General features: G+C 33.6%; 3 protein-coding genes across 3 annotated transcripts; 2 read left to right on the plus strand and 1 right to left on the minus strand.

Annotated features, from left to right (window-relative positions):
* The first annotated feature begins 2107 nt into the window (after positions 1 to 2107).
* Positions 2108 to 3136, plus strand: LOC134276845 (E3 ubiquitin-protein ligase TRIM45-like). The gene has a single exon (XM_062759133.1). The coding sequence runs from the start codon at positions 2108 to 2110 to the stop codon at positions 3134 to 3136; it is 1029 nt and encodes a 342-aa protein (XP_062615117.1).
* A 268-nt stretch (positions 3137 to 3404) lies between these two features.
* On the plus strand, positions 3405 to 4589 carry LOC134276846 (uncharacterized). Its single transcript, XM_062759134.1, has one exon. The coding sequence runs from the start codon at positions 3405 to 3407 to the stop codon at positions 4587 to 4589; it is 1185 nt and encodes a 394-aa protein (XP_062615118.1).
* Positions 4590 to 14840: 10251 nt separating this feature from the next.
* Positions 14841 to 16447, minus strand: LOC134276848 (BEACH domain-containing protein lvsA-like). Its single transcript, XM_062759135.1, has 4 exons — positions 16434 to 16447; positions 16190 to 16299; positions 15998 to 16072; positions 14841 to 15646 (listed from the first exon to the last, which is right to left on the minus strand). The coding sequence occupies exons 1-4, from the start codon at positions 16445 to 16447 to the stop codon at positions 14928 to 14930; spliced, it is 918 nt and encodes a 305-aa protein (XP_062615119.1). The 3' UTR covers positions 14841 to 14927.
* Positions 16448 to 19457: the final 3010 nt, after the last annotated feature.

The raw sequence follows: 19457 nt of genomic DNA on the forward strand, positions 1-19457 counted from the left end.
TCTTCCTCTTTTTAATATGCAAATCTTCCGTTAATAGCAACCATTAGACCCAAAACATTAAATCCCAGACCTGAGTTTCACTTATTGAATTGTATAATTAAAAGTATGGGGAAATTGAACGTCAAACGTATAATAAATGTCAGGCTGGTTTCTTACCGGATCACTCAACCGTTTGGCAATAACAGCATGTTAAGAGCAATGTTGACGGAAAGTTGTGTTGTAGAGTGCTTTATGATCTAGCAAAATCTTTTGATAGAGTATGACGTAAGGGTCTTTTAAACTCTAACATATTTCATATTTTGCAATCCTTTTGAATCCCATTATTGTTATCTGAATACTGGAATTCTGAAGTTTGTAGAATATACTATTAGTTCCTGTACACATACTTCAGGGTTTATTCTTTATATCGATTTTGATATAATGAATGAAAATAAGTTGTTACTATGAAGATCATTTGTAGAAGAGAATTCTATGAGGGGTATTCAAAATCAAAAAGTTCGCAAAGTAATTGAATAACAGCCATAAAAGAAATGAAATTAAGTTTCAGTATTCATTATTTTTAAGGTAGCTTTCTCCTATTTTATTGCCAATCTGTCATTTTTCTGCTCATGCACGAATCACTTGATCCAGGCGTTCACGTGAGATGTTCCGTAGCTTTCTGTTTACAAAAGCTGAATGATTTTTTTCTGAGTTGTAAAATTTGAGATTAATATTTTTTAAATCATACAAAAAAATATTTCTTGAAAGAAATTTTAGCTGAATTCTTATATATTTTAAAAATATTATTGATCTTCGAATCTTCAGCAATGCCACTGAGAGTGTTAATTTTGTTATATACCCCTGGTTAATTTTTTGCCAGGAGAAATCAGTTAGTGAGACTATATGATTAGCAATATAATAGTGCATATAAAAACTTTCTCTTTTCTAGACTCCAAATTCACCCTTATCACCTCTTTCTAAAAGATACACAATTAACTTTTGTCAGGCCTCATGTTGAATATTTTGTTTGCTTAAGTTGCTTGGAATTTTTAGTGGAAATGAATTTTTTGAAATGATTTGATTTAATTAGAATGTTTTTGTAGTTTTCAAAAGCATTCCCCAGTTTTAGGTAGATTCTGACTCAGAAAATTAGTCTTGAACCTATAAGTATAGCTAAAAATTTTAAAGTTTTGGACTGGACATATCAAATCTATGAAATCGATTAAACTTGATCATGTTTGAGTAAGGTGTTACGCCTTGACGCTTGTATCCAAGGCTGAAAGCATTACACAGTTCTGATAATTTTTTATACCTTTTTATTCTTCCATTATTGTTTGAAAATGTATTCATTTCATAACAAGGAATACAAAATATCAGGCTGAAAGCTTTTGCTTCTACCCAATTTTCGATCTCGACTAAGTCTGTATTTGTAAATTTACCGAACAGGATCGATTTCCTGTAACAACAAACAGAACGGTTTTGTTTCTTTGAAATGGATAAAAATATTGAACGCAAACCATTGAACAAAAGAATGATCAAATGTTTGAATGTTACCAAAAAAAGAGACACTATGACTTAATTTTAATCTGTAAAGATAACATTTAGATGTAAAACTTGACATTGCACCGATTAAAATTAAATTCTTGCTTTGTTGTAAATGACAGTTCAAATATATTTTGTCCACCATGCTTCATTAATTTTAACTCCTTTTTTTCTCTCCATTTTATTATTTGAATTATATAGTACAAACGTATTAGAATTTTTTTAATATTGAAAATAATATGTATATCTTTCATCCTTTATAATCTAAAAAATGTCATGGTAGACTGTGTGGAATAAATGGTCTGAAATGTTGATTTTTGTAGTCTCTTTCTGATTGCAGTACTGTCTTGCATTTTTGGTAGTTTGCCTTCACATTAAGGTTATTTTGAAAATAACTAACTCTATAAATGCTACATATATTGATTCAATCTTGAAAATCTAAAGTAAAAAGAACAAAAAAAAAAACATTTCTAAAACAAGAAACCAACAGTTTACAGTCTCTGGCCAGCAGAATTTAAAGATGATTCTCTTTTCAATTACCGGTATTTATCAACGTTAAATCATTTTGTTTCAATTTCAGTTAGGCATGGACCCGAATACTAGTTCCCAGGATGTAATACGATGTGACTTGTGTGAGACAGCTATAGTATATATGTACTGTAATACATGCCTCAATAACTTGTGCAAAACCTGTGTGGGAGAACACATTGCAACTGATGAATTGAAAGATCACAGAGTGCTCAAATTTGAGTCTAGAAATTCGACTCCATTCTACCCTACATGTAAATGTGCTTTCCATGAAATAGAACGATGTGAGATGTACTGTAGACACTGTGACATTCCTGTGTGTAACACTTGCCTGGCATCCGATCAACATCTCGGTCATAGATTATCGAAAATCTTACAAGTTATGGGGGAAAAGAAAGAAATGATAAAAATGCAGCGAAACCAATTAAATGAAACCATTTACCCAACATATCAACATATTGCAACTGATGTTCAAAATAGAATACTAGTAAGTGAACTGGAAAAGAAATATAAAGAGATCTCAGAAGCCATCACGAAACGTGGACATTACTGGCACAGTAAAGTTGATAAAGTTGTGAAGAAACTTAAATCCCAACTTGATGAAATAAAGAAATCTCAGTTAAAAACTATGCAAAAACATTTGAATGAAATCAACAAGAAAATTATGGACATTAAAGATGACATTGATTTATTTGATGCATGCATTGCTGAACACACCAATGACATTGCGAGATTAATAAGTGTAACACCAAAGACGGATCAATATCAGAAGCTTCCACAAAAACTTGTACCCTCACTACCTCAATTCATTCCAAATACTATTCAAGACGAAACATTAAGTCATCAATTAGGAAGCATATCACCATTTTCATTTATATCAGAAGAGTATGGTTACATATTCAAACCAAGGCAAGAAATGCAAAAAGCCGGTTCCTCTCGGTTAACTAAAACGAAATCACCAGATGTTGTATTCCATCAGGTTTACATCGATATTTTCTTACAAATAATCCTCAAAATATTTCCTGTCTTGGTGATGATAAATTGTGGATATGTGATGAAAGCAATATTATTGAACTTTACGTTGTAAAAGATCATATACAAGACCGGTTTATCAAAACGAAGGCAAGGACCATACCAGAAGACATAGCAGTGTTAAGAAGCGAAGACTTAGTTTATACTGATGGCTTGTATAAAACAATAAACATCGTTAAGAATGACGAGATACAGGAGTTGATCAGACTTCAGTACTGGAAACCATCACGAAACGTGGACATTACTGGCACAGTAAAGTTGATAAAGTTGTGAAGAAACTTAAATCCCAACTTGATGAAATAAAGAAATCTCAGTTAAAAACTATGCAAAAACATTTGAATGAAATCAACAAGAAAATTATGGACATTAAAGATGACATTGATTTATTTGATGCATGCATTGCTGAACACACCAATGACATTGCGAGATTAATAAGTGTAACACCAAAGACGGATCAATATCAGAAGCTTCCACAAAAACTTGTACCCTCACTACCTCAATTCATTCCAAATACTATTCAAGACGAAACATTAAGTTATCAATTAGGAAGCATATCACCATTTTCATTTATATCAGAAGAGTATGGTTACATATTCAAACCAAGGCAAGAAATGCAAAAAGCCGGTTCCTCTCGGTTAACTAAAACGAAATCACCAGATGTTGTATTCCATCAGGTTTACATCGATATTTTCCATCTTACAAATAATCCTCAAAATATTTCCTGTCTTGGTGATGATAAATTGTGGATATGTGATGAAAGCAATATTATTGAACTTTACGTTGTAAAAGATCATATACAAGACCGGTTTATCAAAACGAAGGCAAGGACCATACCAGAAGACATAGCAGTGTTAAGAAGCGAAGACTTAGTTTATACTGATGGCTTGTATAAAACAATAAACATCGTTAAGAATGACGAGATACAGGAGTTGATCAGACTTCAGTACTGGAAACCTCGTTATGTCTGCAGCACTTTCTCTGTTGACATTCTGGTTACTATGGGAAGTGATGACAACAAACAAACAAAAGTTGTTCGATACACTGACTTCACAGAAAATCAAACCATTCAATTTGATGATGAGGGTAAACCACTATATTCCTCTGGTGGTCCTAGGCGATACATGAACATATGTGAAAATAGGAATCTGGATGTATGTGTAGCTGACTATCACGCTAAAGCAATAGTGGTGGTCAATCGGGCCGGGAAACTGAGATTCAGATATATTGGACATACTCCTGCTCCTAGGAATAAACCATTTTGTCCACAAGGAATCACTACAGACAGTGAGAGTCACATCCTTACAACTGATTATGATAATCGATGTGTCCATATCATTGACAAAGATGGACAGTTTCTTCATTATCTGATCCTTGGAAAGAATAAACCGTATAGAATCTGTATAGATAATGTTGACAATCTTTTCGTTATTTCCAAAGAAAAAGACAAAGAGAGGGACGAATGGTATTGCACTCACAGTTGTGTTATGAAAATCAAATATATGTGGTGAAACCAATTATACCAATAATCATTGTAATGGCATACAAGAATATGAAAAGAATGATAAACAGAACATATAACTGATTTGTATACTTCAATTTTTTTCAAAAAGGTTATTGTTCTGCAATAAACAGCTGAAATATTTATGGATAACATGCCCCTAACTAGTCCTATTTTTTATTTGACCTAGATCATTTATTTGATGGCTTTCAATACAAAATACCAGAAAATATGACGAGACAACAGATGTACTTTAGTAAGAGCAAATTAATCGGGTGTTGAGGCGAAAACTTGTGCAAATGAAAATCAATAGAGTTCTTAAGGAATAAAGACTGTTTTATAAATTAATATTTACATGGGCATGAGATGAACAGTCCGGTCCTTCAAAAGAAACCATATCAATTGAAATCCCTTAAAGAATGAATGCTGGTATGAAAAATATTCAACAACATTTAATTCAAAATTTATTTATTGAACATTGAAAATTAAATTGAATTAAAGTTAAAATATTGGCGGGTTTGATTGACACATCCTTGTACTTTCACAAATTTTAATTTTATTCTTAATATTTAGGAAAAGTGGCAATCTTGTCGTGTATAAATGAAAAAAAAATGGAAACTATGATTAATTTAAGTTCCCCAGTGCTTGGATTATTTCATGAGGGGCAAACGAGGGAAATAGTTCTCGTCGATTGGAACTGGAATTTTGCTAACTCTCTCAATGATATACTTTTTAACTGTTTTATCATACCGATACAAAAGAAAATAAATAGAGGAATACGAATGACGGGGAATTGGCTTTTGGAGCAGGGATTATTTAACTTGACGTCCGCACGGGGATTATTCTAATGACATATTTTACCTATACAAAAGTAAATTCTAGAAGATAACGGATAACTGGGAATTAGCTTCCGAAGCAGAGAATAGCTCATTTGTCGAACGCGCAAAGATTAGTTCTTCACAATGGTTTTTACTACGGACCTCAGGAAATCCCAGAGGTTGAATCAGGTGCCCAGGAGGAGTAAGTATCCCCTATTGACCGGTCACACCTGTTGTGAGCCCGAAATGTTTTAGTGGATTATCCTTAGTCAATATTAAAATAAAATGAGGCCTTATATAGTGTTTGTCACATGTAAAGTAGCATGCAAAACATAAAGGTTTATCTTTTTTTTTTTTTTAAAAAAAGAAAGATGTTTAAACTTCACATATGCTTTTATGTACTGCTGTAAATTGTATCATAAAATGCAGCTCTCTGTGTCATTCATGCAGGAAAATAGTAATTACAAAGTAAATAATGAGAATTTTCAAATATTTTTTTTCCAATTCAGCAGACTGCTTTGTATATTTCTAATGAGCATTAAAATATAGATGTTTAAATAATTTGTTCGGACCAGTAAAAAAAAATAACCTAGCACGTAAATAAAGCAGCAATGTGAATAAATGTGGCCTCAAAACACCGATGGTGTTGAATTTCTTAACTTAGACTCATTTTTGACAGATAATCATTTTTTTTGGATTTCTAGATTTTTTCCCCTATAAGTCATAGTTCTGTCTTATTTTATTTATATACACGTTATTATTCATCATTTTGATCCATTTTGATATTACGGTGTCATCAAAAGTCACAATGTCCAAAAATTTGTTTTTACAATAGCTCTAAAACAATGTGAATCATACAGTAAAACTTCAACAGTTTATAAACATATCTTTGTTTAACATACATGTATACTGTAAAATCAAATATTTTCATGGGGTCAAATTTAGTGGTATGAGGATCTCTTGGTACGTGAGATTTGATTTCGTGGATCAATAATAAATGAGTAATTATGTTTGTAGCATTTCACATCCCGTAATAGGCATGAGTTTGTGGGTCATAACATACCTTGAAAACAACGAAAATTAAAATCCCTCAAAACTTTGTGATTTCACAGTAGTTAAACCCTGCACACTAAGGACTTGTTGTGTAAGTCATTACAAGTGTATATAAATTTAACAGTAAGAACCTTAATCAGAGGAATATAAAGGTTTACTGTAAAAGCTATCATGGAGGATACAAAGGTTTGCTGACAGAACCCTTTCAGAGTATAAGCTAAAAATGTACATATGTTGACACAAGACGCACGACGGAGGAAAGACGACGATAAACGAAAAGTAAAACCTTCCATTTTTTCAGCAGAGGATTGTTTCCCCATTTATTCAAACTTTTATTGTGTGTTGTGTGCTCCTCGCTGTGTCATGATTTGAACCAACTTTATTTTACACAACCCGAAACTCCGTCTGTATCAGTCCATGTTTACAAAGTAATCAGGCTTTCTGAAGGAAAGAGTTTGCCAATTTATTTCTATAAATATATCCCCTGAGTTCATTATTTGATGAAACTTGAATTTACCAGATAACATGTATAACTAATTATAACAAATCATGGCGTTAGTCTTTCTGAGTAGACCATGATGACCTATTGCGGTCCAGTTCTTTCCTTGAAAGTATTAATTTGAACTACGTTGACTCTTCACTATGCAATGAAACTTTCATATAAATTTCAATTTTTCTGGCTCAGGCTGGTTTTTGTTGATAAGGTTTTTCCAAATATGCGACTTACTTTTCACAAATTGCAATCTATATCACTCATAGAAAGAGGGAATGTTCCTTTATTTAATTGTGGCAAGTTTGGTTGAAATTCGTTTATTGGTTTTAAGAAGAAGTTGAAAATGAATAAAAAAAATATACAGAAGCAGACAGTCAGATGAACACAAAACAAACTGTGATCAGAAACATTCATCTCAGCTTTCAGCTCTCTGACAGGTCAACGAAAATAAAGACCTTAATAAGAGTCAGACATGTTCGTTCTCTAAAAAAAATAACCCACTTAAACACCAACGGTAATTATACAGTAGGCAATTGGAATTATCATCTTATTGTGTATTCTTGTTGTTAAATGCTGGGTGATAAACATTCCATTTCGGTCATTAGAAATAATATCAGCTGCAATATGTAGTTTGTTGTTCAATAAATAACGCACTAAACTAAATGTAATGAACTGTCATTTAACAATAAAAACAATTCAACCTCAACACTGTGTTTTTCTTATAATATACATTAGTAGTATAGAATTGCTCAGAGTAAACACAATTTCCCAGTCAAGCAAGAAGATTGTCTAAAATTACAGATCAAATTATAGAACTTCACAGGCGGCTTTGTTTCTTTCTGCTGATCGTATTCAATACATATTTTTTTAATACCCTGCTGACTCAAACTAGACAAAAATAAAAATTGAAAAAATTGACAGGTAGATAATGGTTAGGGAATCATGTGACCTGGAACACCCTTTGTATTGAAACTTAGTTGTTTAGTGGAGCTAACATTGCTTTACTTGTCAACAGGTAATTATTAATTATAAAACTATTTTAAATCATATAATTTTCGTCATAATATTTTTTTAGTTGTATGAAAACATTTTGTGTGTTAGGCATATAATAAATATGTAAAGTTTTAGGTTGCTACAAACGTATGTATCTGACAGTCATATTCATCGTTATTTATATACAAAATCGATTTCTTCTTCGGCAGAGAGGAGAATAAATATCCAAAATTCGTGTGTTCAAATTCAAATTCTAAACTTGTGAGCACAAGATCATGGTTCATTAATGTGAATTAAAAATTAGAGAAGCAAAAAAAATAAATAAATAAATAAAATTAAAAAAAAAAAAAACAATATTTTAAAGTCTGTAACTTTTACTGAATTTAGGTTGATTGATCCAAGTTCTCATATATATCCAGAAAAGAGAAAACAAAAGTGTTGATCTTTGATGAAAAAGGTGTTACCTTTATGCTAAAATTGGTTCATTTTCTCCTGAACTTTCAAAATACATCAACCGTACTTGTTACACTATGATAAAGGAAATCAGAAGAAAAAAATTCAGTGAATAATCTTGCAAATATTCATCCACAGATAAATAATATAATTTATTATTTCAGAGCCTAACACTAGTCATGGACCCCCGTACCAGTGCCCAGGATTTGATGCGATGTGACCTGTGTGAGACAACATTAGTACAGATGCACTGTGACACATGTCTCGTCAACCTCTGCAAGGCCTGTGTTGGAGAACATATTTCAACGAATGAAACCAAGGATCACAGAGTGGTCAAATATCAGTCTAGGAATTCTACCGTTATCTACCCTGCATGCACCTCCCATGACAAAGAACAATGTGAGATGTTCTGTAGACATTGTGACATTCCTGTCTGTCACACTTGCCTGGCATCTGATCAACATCTTAGTCACAAGCTCTCAAAACTTTTGCACGTTGTAGGTGAAAAGAAAGACTTGAAAAGAAAAGAGCACAAAGAATTAAATGAAACAATTTATCCCACCTACCAGGACATAGACGTTGACGTGCAAAAGACAATGAGTCAGTTAGAAAAGGCATACGGAGATCTCTCAACAGTAATAACAATACATGGAGAGGAATGGCACAAACAAATTGACCAACTCGTCAGAAAACTTAAAGCACAGCTTAATGGAACGATATGGAAATAACGAACAGTATTCAATCTCAACGTCCATTAAACAAATATACAAAATAAGAGCAGAGCAAACACGGACCCCCGAAACATCAGAGGTGGGATCAGGTGCCATGGAGGAGTGAGCATCCCCTGCTGACCGGTCACACCCGCCGTGTGCTCGTTGTCATAATCAGGATATAACGGAAAAAATCCGTGGTCAATTCAGTGTATAAATAATGGACTAACAATTGGTATGAAAAACGTCAGTAAGCATTTCATTCAATGATAAATTGTATTTGCTGACAAGGTCATTGTATCGACCATAGAATTTACGAAATGATGACTTCAAACGAGACCGCTGATATTCTTGTTTCATCAACTTGCTTGTCAATAATTTACCTCGTTTAAGAAATTGTTCATACGTAGAACATGCTCTTGCATATCGAATCAACTGAGATATAAATACTCCATATGCAGGTGATGAAGGTATATTGCTGCATAAGTAAGGGAAGTTGACGATAGAAAAGTTAAAGTCATCACGTTTATCATATAGCTTGGTTGTTAGATTACCATTAGTGTCTTTTTCAAGTAAAGTATCCAAGTATGAAGCAGAAGTGTCGGACTCTGTGGTATCTTTTATTTCAAGCTCACCAGGATATATCGTGTCGACGAAGGAATGGAAATTATCATTATTAATAGACAATACGTCGTCGATACCCCGGTATATCTAAATGTTGAGTGGAAGGCCAAAGCAAGTGTTTTCTTCTTTTCACGTATAAAATTTCGCTTCATATGAATACAAAAATAGGTCTGCTAATAACGGAGCGAAATTGGTACCCATGGGAATTCCAACAGATTGTTGGAAGACCTGGTCTCCAAAAACCACATAGATATTGTCAATCAGAAACTCAAGCATCTTTTTGATGTCAACTTCAGAGTACTTATGTGTGCAATCAGAATCTGTTTTAACAAAATAATTTTTCAAATGACCAATGACGAGGTAAGTAAACTTACGAGTTCCATTTTTGTTGAAGAAGCAGCTGTCAATGATATCAAAAAGCCTGGATTTTAATTTGTCGTGGGGAATTGTTGTGTATAAAGTTGAAAAGTCGTAAGTTTTTATGCTGTTGATTTTTGTAAAGTCTTGTGATTTCAAATTGTCCAAAAGTTCTTTAGAATTTTTAAGTATCCACATCTGATTTACACCACTTCTTGAATATATAGTTGTACAGTACTCTTGAAGTTTTTCCTTCACTACTGTCAATATTATAGTGAGAAGTAACGAAAGAGGCTTGGCTGAACATTTACTGGAACCTGCAATGTATCTTTGTTTGTAAGGATTCTTATGAAGTTTCGGAATCCAATATATATAAGGTAGTTCAAATTCATTTTGGCTCTGTGGAATATTAAAAGTATTCAATACTGACAGGTGATTCTGAAGAATTTCTTCCTTAGAAGGGGAAGTATATGTATAAGTAGGATTACCACTTGTAGAATTAAATCCAAGTTCTTCTAGAATACAATTTATATAATGAGCCTTACAAACGAAGACAATGTTGTTACCTGCTTTGTCGGCAGGAACCAGTACGTACTGATCGAGTAATATATCTAATTCTTTTTTCACTTCTGGTTTATTGAACACAGAAGGATAGATGGTTTTCACTTTGCCCCTCAATCTTTTAATACGTGACTTTAACATGGATCTGATACATTTAATCCATTCTGACAAGGTGTCAATGTCTTCTTTTTCATATCTAGCCCATCGTCTGGCGTAATTTTCAACAGAATCCATAATATTTATGAAATTCCGACGCCAGTTGAAGGATTGGTGTTCCCTATATTTAGGACCTTTTAAAATAAGTGATCTAAGGTCCTCATTACGAACTATTTTTACGTCACCTGTAATAACGTGTCCAGCAGGACTATAGTTATAGGGCGAAGAAGAACATGAACACGAAAGGGGATTTTTTTTCAGATAGTCAATATCCAGGCCATGTAAAGTGTATTTGTAATTGAAAAGTTTGGAAGCAATGGTCGATGTATATTTGTAGGAAATACAAGGTGTAGTCTTTAACTTGAAATATGGTGGAATACAAGACTGGACCCTTTTGTGATTAAGAATATTACTTATATTAACCGCGTCAATTCCTTTATTGGCATATTGAAGTTTAAGGAAAAGACGGATTGTCAGATTCTCCTTCAATTTTTAATAAAGCAAAAACCGTACAGTTACAAACGTTAAAGGTACATCTAGATGAAATTCACGTTAAAATTGTAAACATTAAAGATGATATTGATTTTCTTGCTACCGCTGCAGATTCTAATGACATTTCAACACCGTTCAATGTAAGATCTAATGTAGATAAATATAAGAAACTTCCACAAAAGTTTGTTCTGTCTTTACCAAAATTTATTCCAGGGACAATATTTATTCAAGGGGAAGAACTTTGTAAAGTTTATGGAGTTTTATCACCGTTTTCTATTAAATCAGAAGAGTATGGATACAGTATTAAGATAACACAAAAACATCCGGAATTTGGATATAAAATAGGTAAAAAATCACCAGCATTTCAAAGCTGTCATCCTGTAAAAAAAATACTTGAGACACCAAGGGTTTCCCAAAGGAATATTTCATTTTTGGGCCACCCTGAAAATGTTTCCTCTGGAAATACAGCCTCAGGATGCACTGAAAGTGGTGCCTCATACTTCCCTGGAAATTATGCCTCAGACAATCCTACAAATGTTGCCCTAGGCTACCCTAATAATATTAATTTAGGCCTCCCTGAAAATTTTGCCACAAGATTCCCAGAAAATGTTCTAGGAAATGGATTTTCTGGAAACGTTGCCATAGGTTACCCTAGAAATGTTGCCTCAGGTTACCCTGGAGGTGTTTTATTAAGTCCGCCTCGATTTGTTGTTTCGGGCTACCATGGAAATGTTGCCTGTTTGGGAAATGAAATGAGTTGGATATGTGGAAATAATCGCACCATGACCCTCTACCGTTTCAATCATGGTTTACAAATCAAGACAATAAGAACAATATCAGGAAACAGGCCAGCAGACATAGCAGTGACACATAGTGGCGATCTTATTTACACTGATTACTGGGATAGATCTGTCAATATTGTGAAGAACGGGGGGCGCAGAGGAGGTGATCAGATTACAGTACTGGAGACCTCACGGTGTTTGTAGCACCTCCTCTGATGATATACTGGTAATCATGCAAAGTAATGAAAACAAACAATCAAGAGTCGTCCGATGCTGTACCTCCAAAGAAAAACAATCCATACAGTTTGATAATGAGAATAAACCTCTTTATTCATGCAGTGCTTCTGATACGTACATATGTGGAAACAGGAATCTTGATATCTGTGTGGCTGACAGTGGAGCTAAGACAGTAACAGTTGCCAACCAGACCAGAAAACTAAAGTTTAGATATTATGGACAAACTCCTTTACCACGAAATAACCAATTCATTCCAAGAGGAATCAGTACAGACAGTCAAGGACACATTCTTACTAGTGATGATAACAATAAATGTGTCCATGTGATAAATGAAGATGGAGATTTTATACGTTACATTAGCTGTGAGAGTCTTTACATACTATGTGGGTTGTGCACAGATACAGATGATAATCTGTTCCTTATTGGTTATGAACATCTCTCGTCCAGGTGCACGTTAGAGTCTTGTGTGTTAAAAATAAAATATCTGGATTAAAAATCATTTTATCTATGTTGTACCTGACACGCAACCTAAACAGGGGCCCACTCGATTGGGACCCTTCTAGAAGCAGAAGGGAATGTCAGAAGGGTTGGAAGATATATGTCTCAATCGAGTGTTAAGGTGGGTATAGGATATGGCTGAATGTAATAAGTTGCTATGTTCTGCAATTACTGCAGCTGTGTCTGTTTTAGAACTTGAATCCCTTAAATCATTAAATGTCAGGTCTAAAAGGCGAAGAGATGACTTTGTTTTTCTTGCATGCGTTGCAAGCTCAGCTGTGTAAGTACACTGATTATTATAATAATTTTTAAAATTAAATCCTAAATACTAAGAGTGTAGAATATATATATTGAAGAACATTCAACTGAAAAAATATTATTGTATTATTAAAAAAGTTAGTCATGAAAATATTATATATTTTCAATTTATTATAAGGGTTTTATGCTTATTTTTGCAGAGTAAGAGATGATATTAGCAAAATAGATGGTTATGTCGAAAGAATTATTCCAGGGTATTTGCCTGAACAGTTTAAAAGACATTTCAGATTATCAAGGGAGACATTTGAATGTATTTTGAATCATTTGGCAAATTTACAAACTCTACAAAGTAGACAGCAGACAGGCGGAAGGTTACAAACAACTCTAGAAAAAGACCTCATGATGCTGCTTTGGTACTTAGGTACGCAGGAAACTGTTCGGTCGATCTCGGATAGATTTGATGTGCAAGAATCCACATTGATACTTCATAATAGAAGACTCATAGATTTGTTTAGTGATTTGTGCAAGAAATTTGTAAAGTGGCCAAACAATGAAGAAAAACAAGAAATTATGTCAGAATTTGAGGATTTCAGTGGGTTTCCGGGAGTCATTGGGGCAATTGATGGAACTCACATATCCATTACACCGCCAGGTGAAAATGAGGCCGATTACGTGAATCGAAAAAGTTTTCATTCAATTATCCTACAAGCTGTTTGTCGACACGACCGACTATTTATAGATATTAACTGTGGATGGCCAGGGCGTGTCAATGATGCCAGGGTCTTCAGGAACTCTGAAGTTTGTCAACACCAGGCACAGCTATGTGGACCACATCATCTTGTAGGAGATGGAGCATACTCACTCTCATCATACTTGATGAAACCATACCGGGAAAGTCAGAATATGACAGCAGCTGAAAAGATTTTCAACAAAACACTTTGCAGAGCCAGGGCCATCATTGAACATGCTTTTGGTGTATTAAAAGGAAGATTTAGGCGCCTGCAACACATTAACATGGTTGATATAGAATACATTGTGAAAACTGTTGTTGCCGCATGTGTGTTGCATAATATTTGTATCATCAATCATGATGAGCTTGGTGAAAACTTTGAAACAGAGGTAGATGAACAAGTTTTTGCTGAAGTTACTACAGACACTGCTGAAGGTAACTTGAAACGGCTGTTCCTAACCAGACAACTTTCAAATGCCCAGCCATGACTTTGACAGTTTTTTGTACACATGCATCATTATATTCCTATGTGTTAAGCAAATATAAGATTTAAATATGTTATATTGCAGAAAACATTTATGCCCTTGTCAATTTGTATGAATAAATGTTCCAATGACAGAAATTCTTATTATTTTTTTCAATATTCTATATTTGATGTTATATATTTGTCTACATAATTGTCTAACTGTCCTTCAACTCTCCTGGATGACTGATGCTTGGTCTTTCAGAATTCACATGCAAAGCCTGGGAGAAAAAAGGCCAACTTTAAGATTTGTTGAAGTCAGAGGTCAAGGCCACAAAGAATAATTGGCATAACTAAGATTGTTTTAAAACAATTTATATTTTCTTTGAAAAGGTAACAAAATAGTAACAAAACAATGTAAAAATAAAAAGTATGTAACACATTCCTTGTTGCATAAATAATAACAAAGGTCAGACAAACTGATAAGTACAATGCCTACATTTTTTGCTTTGAAATATGTACTCAATACAGTTCAAACTGATTAGAAAGTACATGTAATATCAAAACCTTGATATTTGCACCATTGTGTAAACAAAAACTTTGAAACATGAAGAGTAAAATAATTAACATTGTCAACTTAAAATGTCCCTCTTATTACAGATATATATTTCTACTTCTTTGCAGCTGCAGCTACATCTGCAAGTTTGCCGATAATATTGGTAAGCCCTGAGAGCATTTTCATGTGCTCTTTGTGCATGGTTTCTGTTCGTCGTTTCTCCTCTTCCTCTTTCTTTCTGTCCTCTTCTTCCCGTTTCTCTGTATAGCATTTTAAGAAATCTATCAACTGAGATGCACCTGTTGTGGGATGATGTTTCCTTTTTCTTCTCCCTGCCTTCCCTTCATTAATCTGCTTTTCATTATCTTTACTTGATTCTGATTCAGTATTGGTCACACTTTCACTGCTACTACTTGTACTAGGACTTGGTTCTTTAGCTCTGCTCCTGTGGGTTGTAGGTGTAGAGGTACTTGTTGAACTACTTTCAACAACAAAAGCTGGGGTTGTAGAGTGCGAATTTCCAAAGATATCATCCATTTCGGAGGCAAATTCGTATTCCTTTCGCTCAGTGCCTGTTCTTTTCTTGGCATCCTTGTACTTTCTGTACGACGAAAGCATTGTTTTGAATCTTCCTTCGACTTGCTGGCTGGTGAATGTTGATTGCGTTTCTGTATTGATCACTTGGCAAATCTCCCTCCATAAAGTTTTCTTCTTCTGTGTTGGGCTATTGAATTGCAAATATCTCTCTCTATATTCATGTAGAAGAACTTTTGATCTCTCTTTGGTCCAGGAATTAGTTCGAGTGATAGCCTCTCCACTAGGTTTTGGATCCTCTACAAAATTGAAGAAAATTAGAGAAACTTAGCAACACATAATTCAGTAGTGCTCAATCATATATACCGGTAGTATTATAACAACACTGGAGAACTTATTTCACAGATTAAGAGGAATGCATGTAAGTTGTCATTGTTTAGCATATGAAATGTAGTAATAAAACGCTACTTCCTTGGCGGCATGGCCTATATTTTATCCATATTTGAAATTGATTGTAATTATGATCAAAGAAATATTTATTTTTATAATATTAAATTACGTTTAAAAAAGGTTTTTAAAAAAATGTTAATTTTCATTGTTTTGTACCTATTATATTTACATATTATATAATATATCTACAACATACATACCAATTTCGTTTTCCTCGGATTCTTCTTGTTCCTGTTCTGCTACTAAATTTAATACGAATTCAATTGTATTGGGATCTAAAAATAAAAACCGCATTCACATTGTAAACAGAAAAGAAATTAATATAATTAGACATTTTTAAACGGATAGAAAAGTTCTTCTACCTTGATTTTAATGATGGACACAATATTTACCATTATTCTGAAGGTTCTCGAGAGTCTTATCATCCAGTTGTAAAAGAACATTTTTTCCATCGTCCGTTGTGAATGATACAGTGTTTGTTCCCGATGCTTCTTGATTGTTACTACACAACACAGAAAAAAATGCCACTTAAGAGAAAGTATCCTTCAAACATTATCACAAATACTTTTTGCAACTTTATTTTGCTTCTAATTTGGTTTATTTACAATAAAAAAAGTTTTCAGAGTTTTCACCCACCTGTTCGCCGCCATACCGGAATGCTTCGTCTAAATAAACCTTCCCTCTCTAACGCGGGAGGCTGGGAAGGCCTTCTTAGTCTAACCTTCCGAACCAATCGAGCGGAAAGAATGATTATTCCGGAATAAGAAGGGTCCCAATCGAGTGGGCCCCAGTAAATAAAACTACTTTAAACAAATGTACTTCTTATTTTATTTTAGTTTAAGTGGATTATTTATTTTCCAAAAAAGCATTACATATTAAATACAAGTAAGGCGTCAATCCTTCGTCGCGACTTTGTATCCCACTGAAGGACGTAGAGATCGGCCTTTCCGATGAGACCGTTAAAAACCGAGGTTGCATGTCGTAGTACATGTAGGTATTGCCAAGAAAAAGATCCCTCCCTGCTCAATGGCCCTGAGTGTATGACAAGTTTTGCAGCTCTTTAACGGAAAGTGCTGGCGCCCCACATGAATGAAAAATTCTCGAGAGGGACTTTGAAAAAAACAAACAATCATATCAAATACAATGTTCCGTAATAGTTAGATCTGATTTCTTTGATAAAAGTTAGGGATATCTACATATTTATGTCAGTCAAAGAACCAAGCCACATTTTCTTTGAATCAAACTGTCAACCGGAGTAGATGTACCAAATCTAAAAGGAAAAATATCCATTTGATATGTCAAAATTACTTTGCAAAATTAAATGTTTTGGGAGCTGCACTTCCATGTGTCATTATTACCACGTTCATTCGGTACCTGAGCATAACCGACAATATCAAATAGGGTAACCACTATTTAACCTATGGTTTTGTTGAAAGGACAATGACATCTACATATAAGATATTTAAATGTAATTACTTATCTACTGGTCTGAATTGATAAACAATGAAAGGTGACTGAAGTATGTACTGGTATCACGATTACCTGAAATTAAACCATTAAAATGAAGCAATGAGTGGTTTAATATCATAAATCTTTTCTTTTTCATGCAGTCATTTATTAATTTAACTATCCATATTTATTCAATTAATTTCTTAAAAATTATCTCTATTCAACATAGAAAAATATATTGAAGGCATCAAATGGGCTACAAACTTTTTACTTTTGATGATCATACTCTTGATCTATGCAATTTGATTTCCGAGTCGGATAAAATATTCATCGGATAATTGAGAAATAAAAGAGATGTACACATTAAACCTGTTATATTTGAATTGTTCATTATGTTTAATTTGTAGAAGAATGTAATAGAAATATTTCCGGTTGTTCAACTTTATTGACGGCGAGGTCAAAAGCCAAGCTTTCTAAATACTTGAACAACCTAAATGTACGAGGGTTGTTAGGTTACCGTTAAATCGTGGATATGTTGTCTAGATTGAAAAGTAATTCGTACTGCGTTTTAAAAATTTCACTAATCTTTTAGTTGTTTTTTTTCTAAGTAATACTGGTTTGCATATTAAATTTCAAATGGATATACAATATATGCATACAAAAACAAATATCGAAACTTTATGTCGTGACGCAGGGGTGATGATGTCCTTAAGTGTCTTAAGCAGTGTCACGTTTCTTCTTTGCTATCAAAAGTTGTGTACGTCCTATTGAAGGTAGATCGCGGGTTTACCGTTTGCCTGAAAACAAAGGCTAAAAATTTGTCAGCTGACTCCTTTCGTTTGAAATTTTTCTTTCTGAATTTTTTTAAGATTCGTCTGCGTGGTTAGATTGAAATTGTTATTCAAATGCGCAGGGCCTGCAACTCTTGCCTTGACACCCCTCTCCTCACTCAAACAAAACCCCAATTGCAGTTGTAAGCCGAATCGCTAATGATTATCAATAATAATAGGGTCTGAATTATAGAAAAATATTTTATTTAGTGATGTTACCTAAATCATTAACGTCTCTCCTGTTGATAATTTCTGAGTATCTTACACCCCCCCCCCCCCCGCCCCGAAAGAATAAAAGCATCAGGAAGAGAAACTTATTTACAAATTATAGTACATTTAGCATATTGTTGCCCCAAATAGTGTCCATTTCTTTCTCGTTTTAAAAATCATATGCAAATTTTTTTTTTAAATCAGACAATACTGTTGCGGATAAAAATATTACCAATCTACGCGTACCTCATCACGAAGTAAATGGATACCTTGTATAATGAGTTAGAGACGATTGTAAACAAATAAAAATAAAGTAGATTTGTATATAGACTTAATTAAACAAACAAAACAACATTCATAAAAGTGAACAAAAAATTATGTCTTTGTATTGTATCAACAATTAGGCAGTGGTATTTTAGAAATGAACGTACACACAACAGATAGCAGCATTAAAAACTGCTTATAATGTAAAAGACAACCTTGATCAAAACATCATTTATTCTCAATTACACACAAAAAATATTTAAATACTCCAAACAACCCTTAATATATATTTCACTTTTTACTGCATACAGAAAATATCTACTGCTGAAGATATTATTTGCCTTGTTAATCTGAACGCGGTAAGCTTTTTACGTCAAATCCTATTGTGACGTCAGCAAACCCGTGATCTACCTTAAACTAAAGAATTCCAGTGATTTACAAGCTTGAGTTTTCCTTGTGTCCTCCTTAAATAGTCGATGCAACAAAGTGCAACCTATTACGAGACCTTCTGAAGATATATTCGTAAGCTATGGACAGGATTCACAATATCATTTAATGAAATAGGCAATACCTGCAGTTATAGTGTCTTTGACTATTACCGAAGACGTTTGTCCGTGTGTTTTGTTCTATCCTGTGGTTTGATATAAAAGAGTTTGCCAAGAAAAAGTCCATTTCACGTGTATAGTAAAGATCTGGTGATATTTTCATATATTTCTTATTAATTTGTTCTATGTCCTTTAAAGTCTAATTAGGCGTCATTACTACATCTAAATTAAAAAGAACTGCTCTCAAGTGCTCTGTAACATCGCCTTTTCTCGAGTGTTGTTTTTACGACTTAATCATAAAATTAAGCAAATGCCTTGAAATTTTCAAAAAGATGACAAAATAGATAGTCTATTGAAAGTAG

Source organism: Saccostrea cucullata, unplaced genomic scaffold, assembly GCF_032062105.1.
Source record: "Saccostrea cucullata isolate Sc308-1 unplaced genomic scaffold, CSIRO_AGI_Scuc_v1 ctg1039, whole genome shotgun sequence".
NCBI classification, from domain to species: domain Eukaryota; kingdom Metazoa; phylum Mollusca; class Bivalvia; order Ostreida; family Ostreidae; genus Saccostrea; species Saccostrea cuccullata.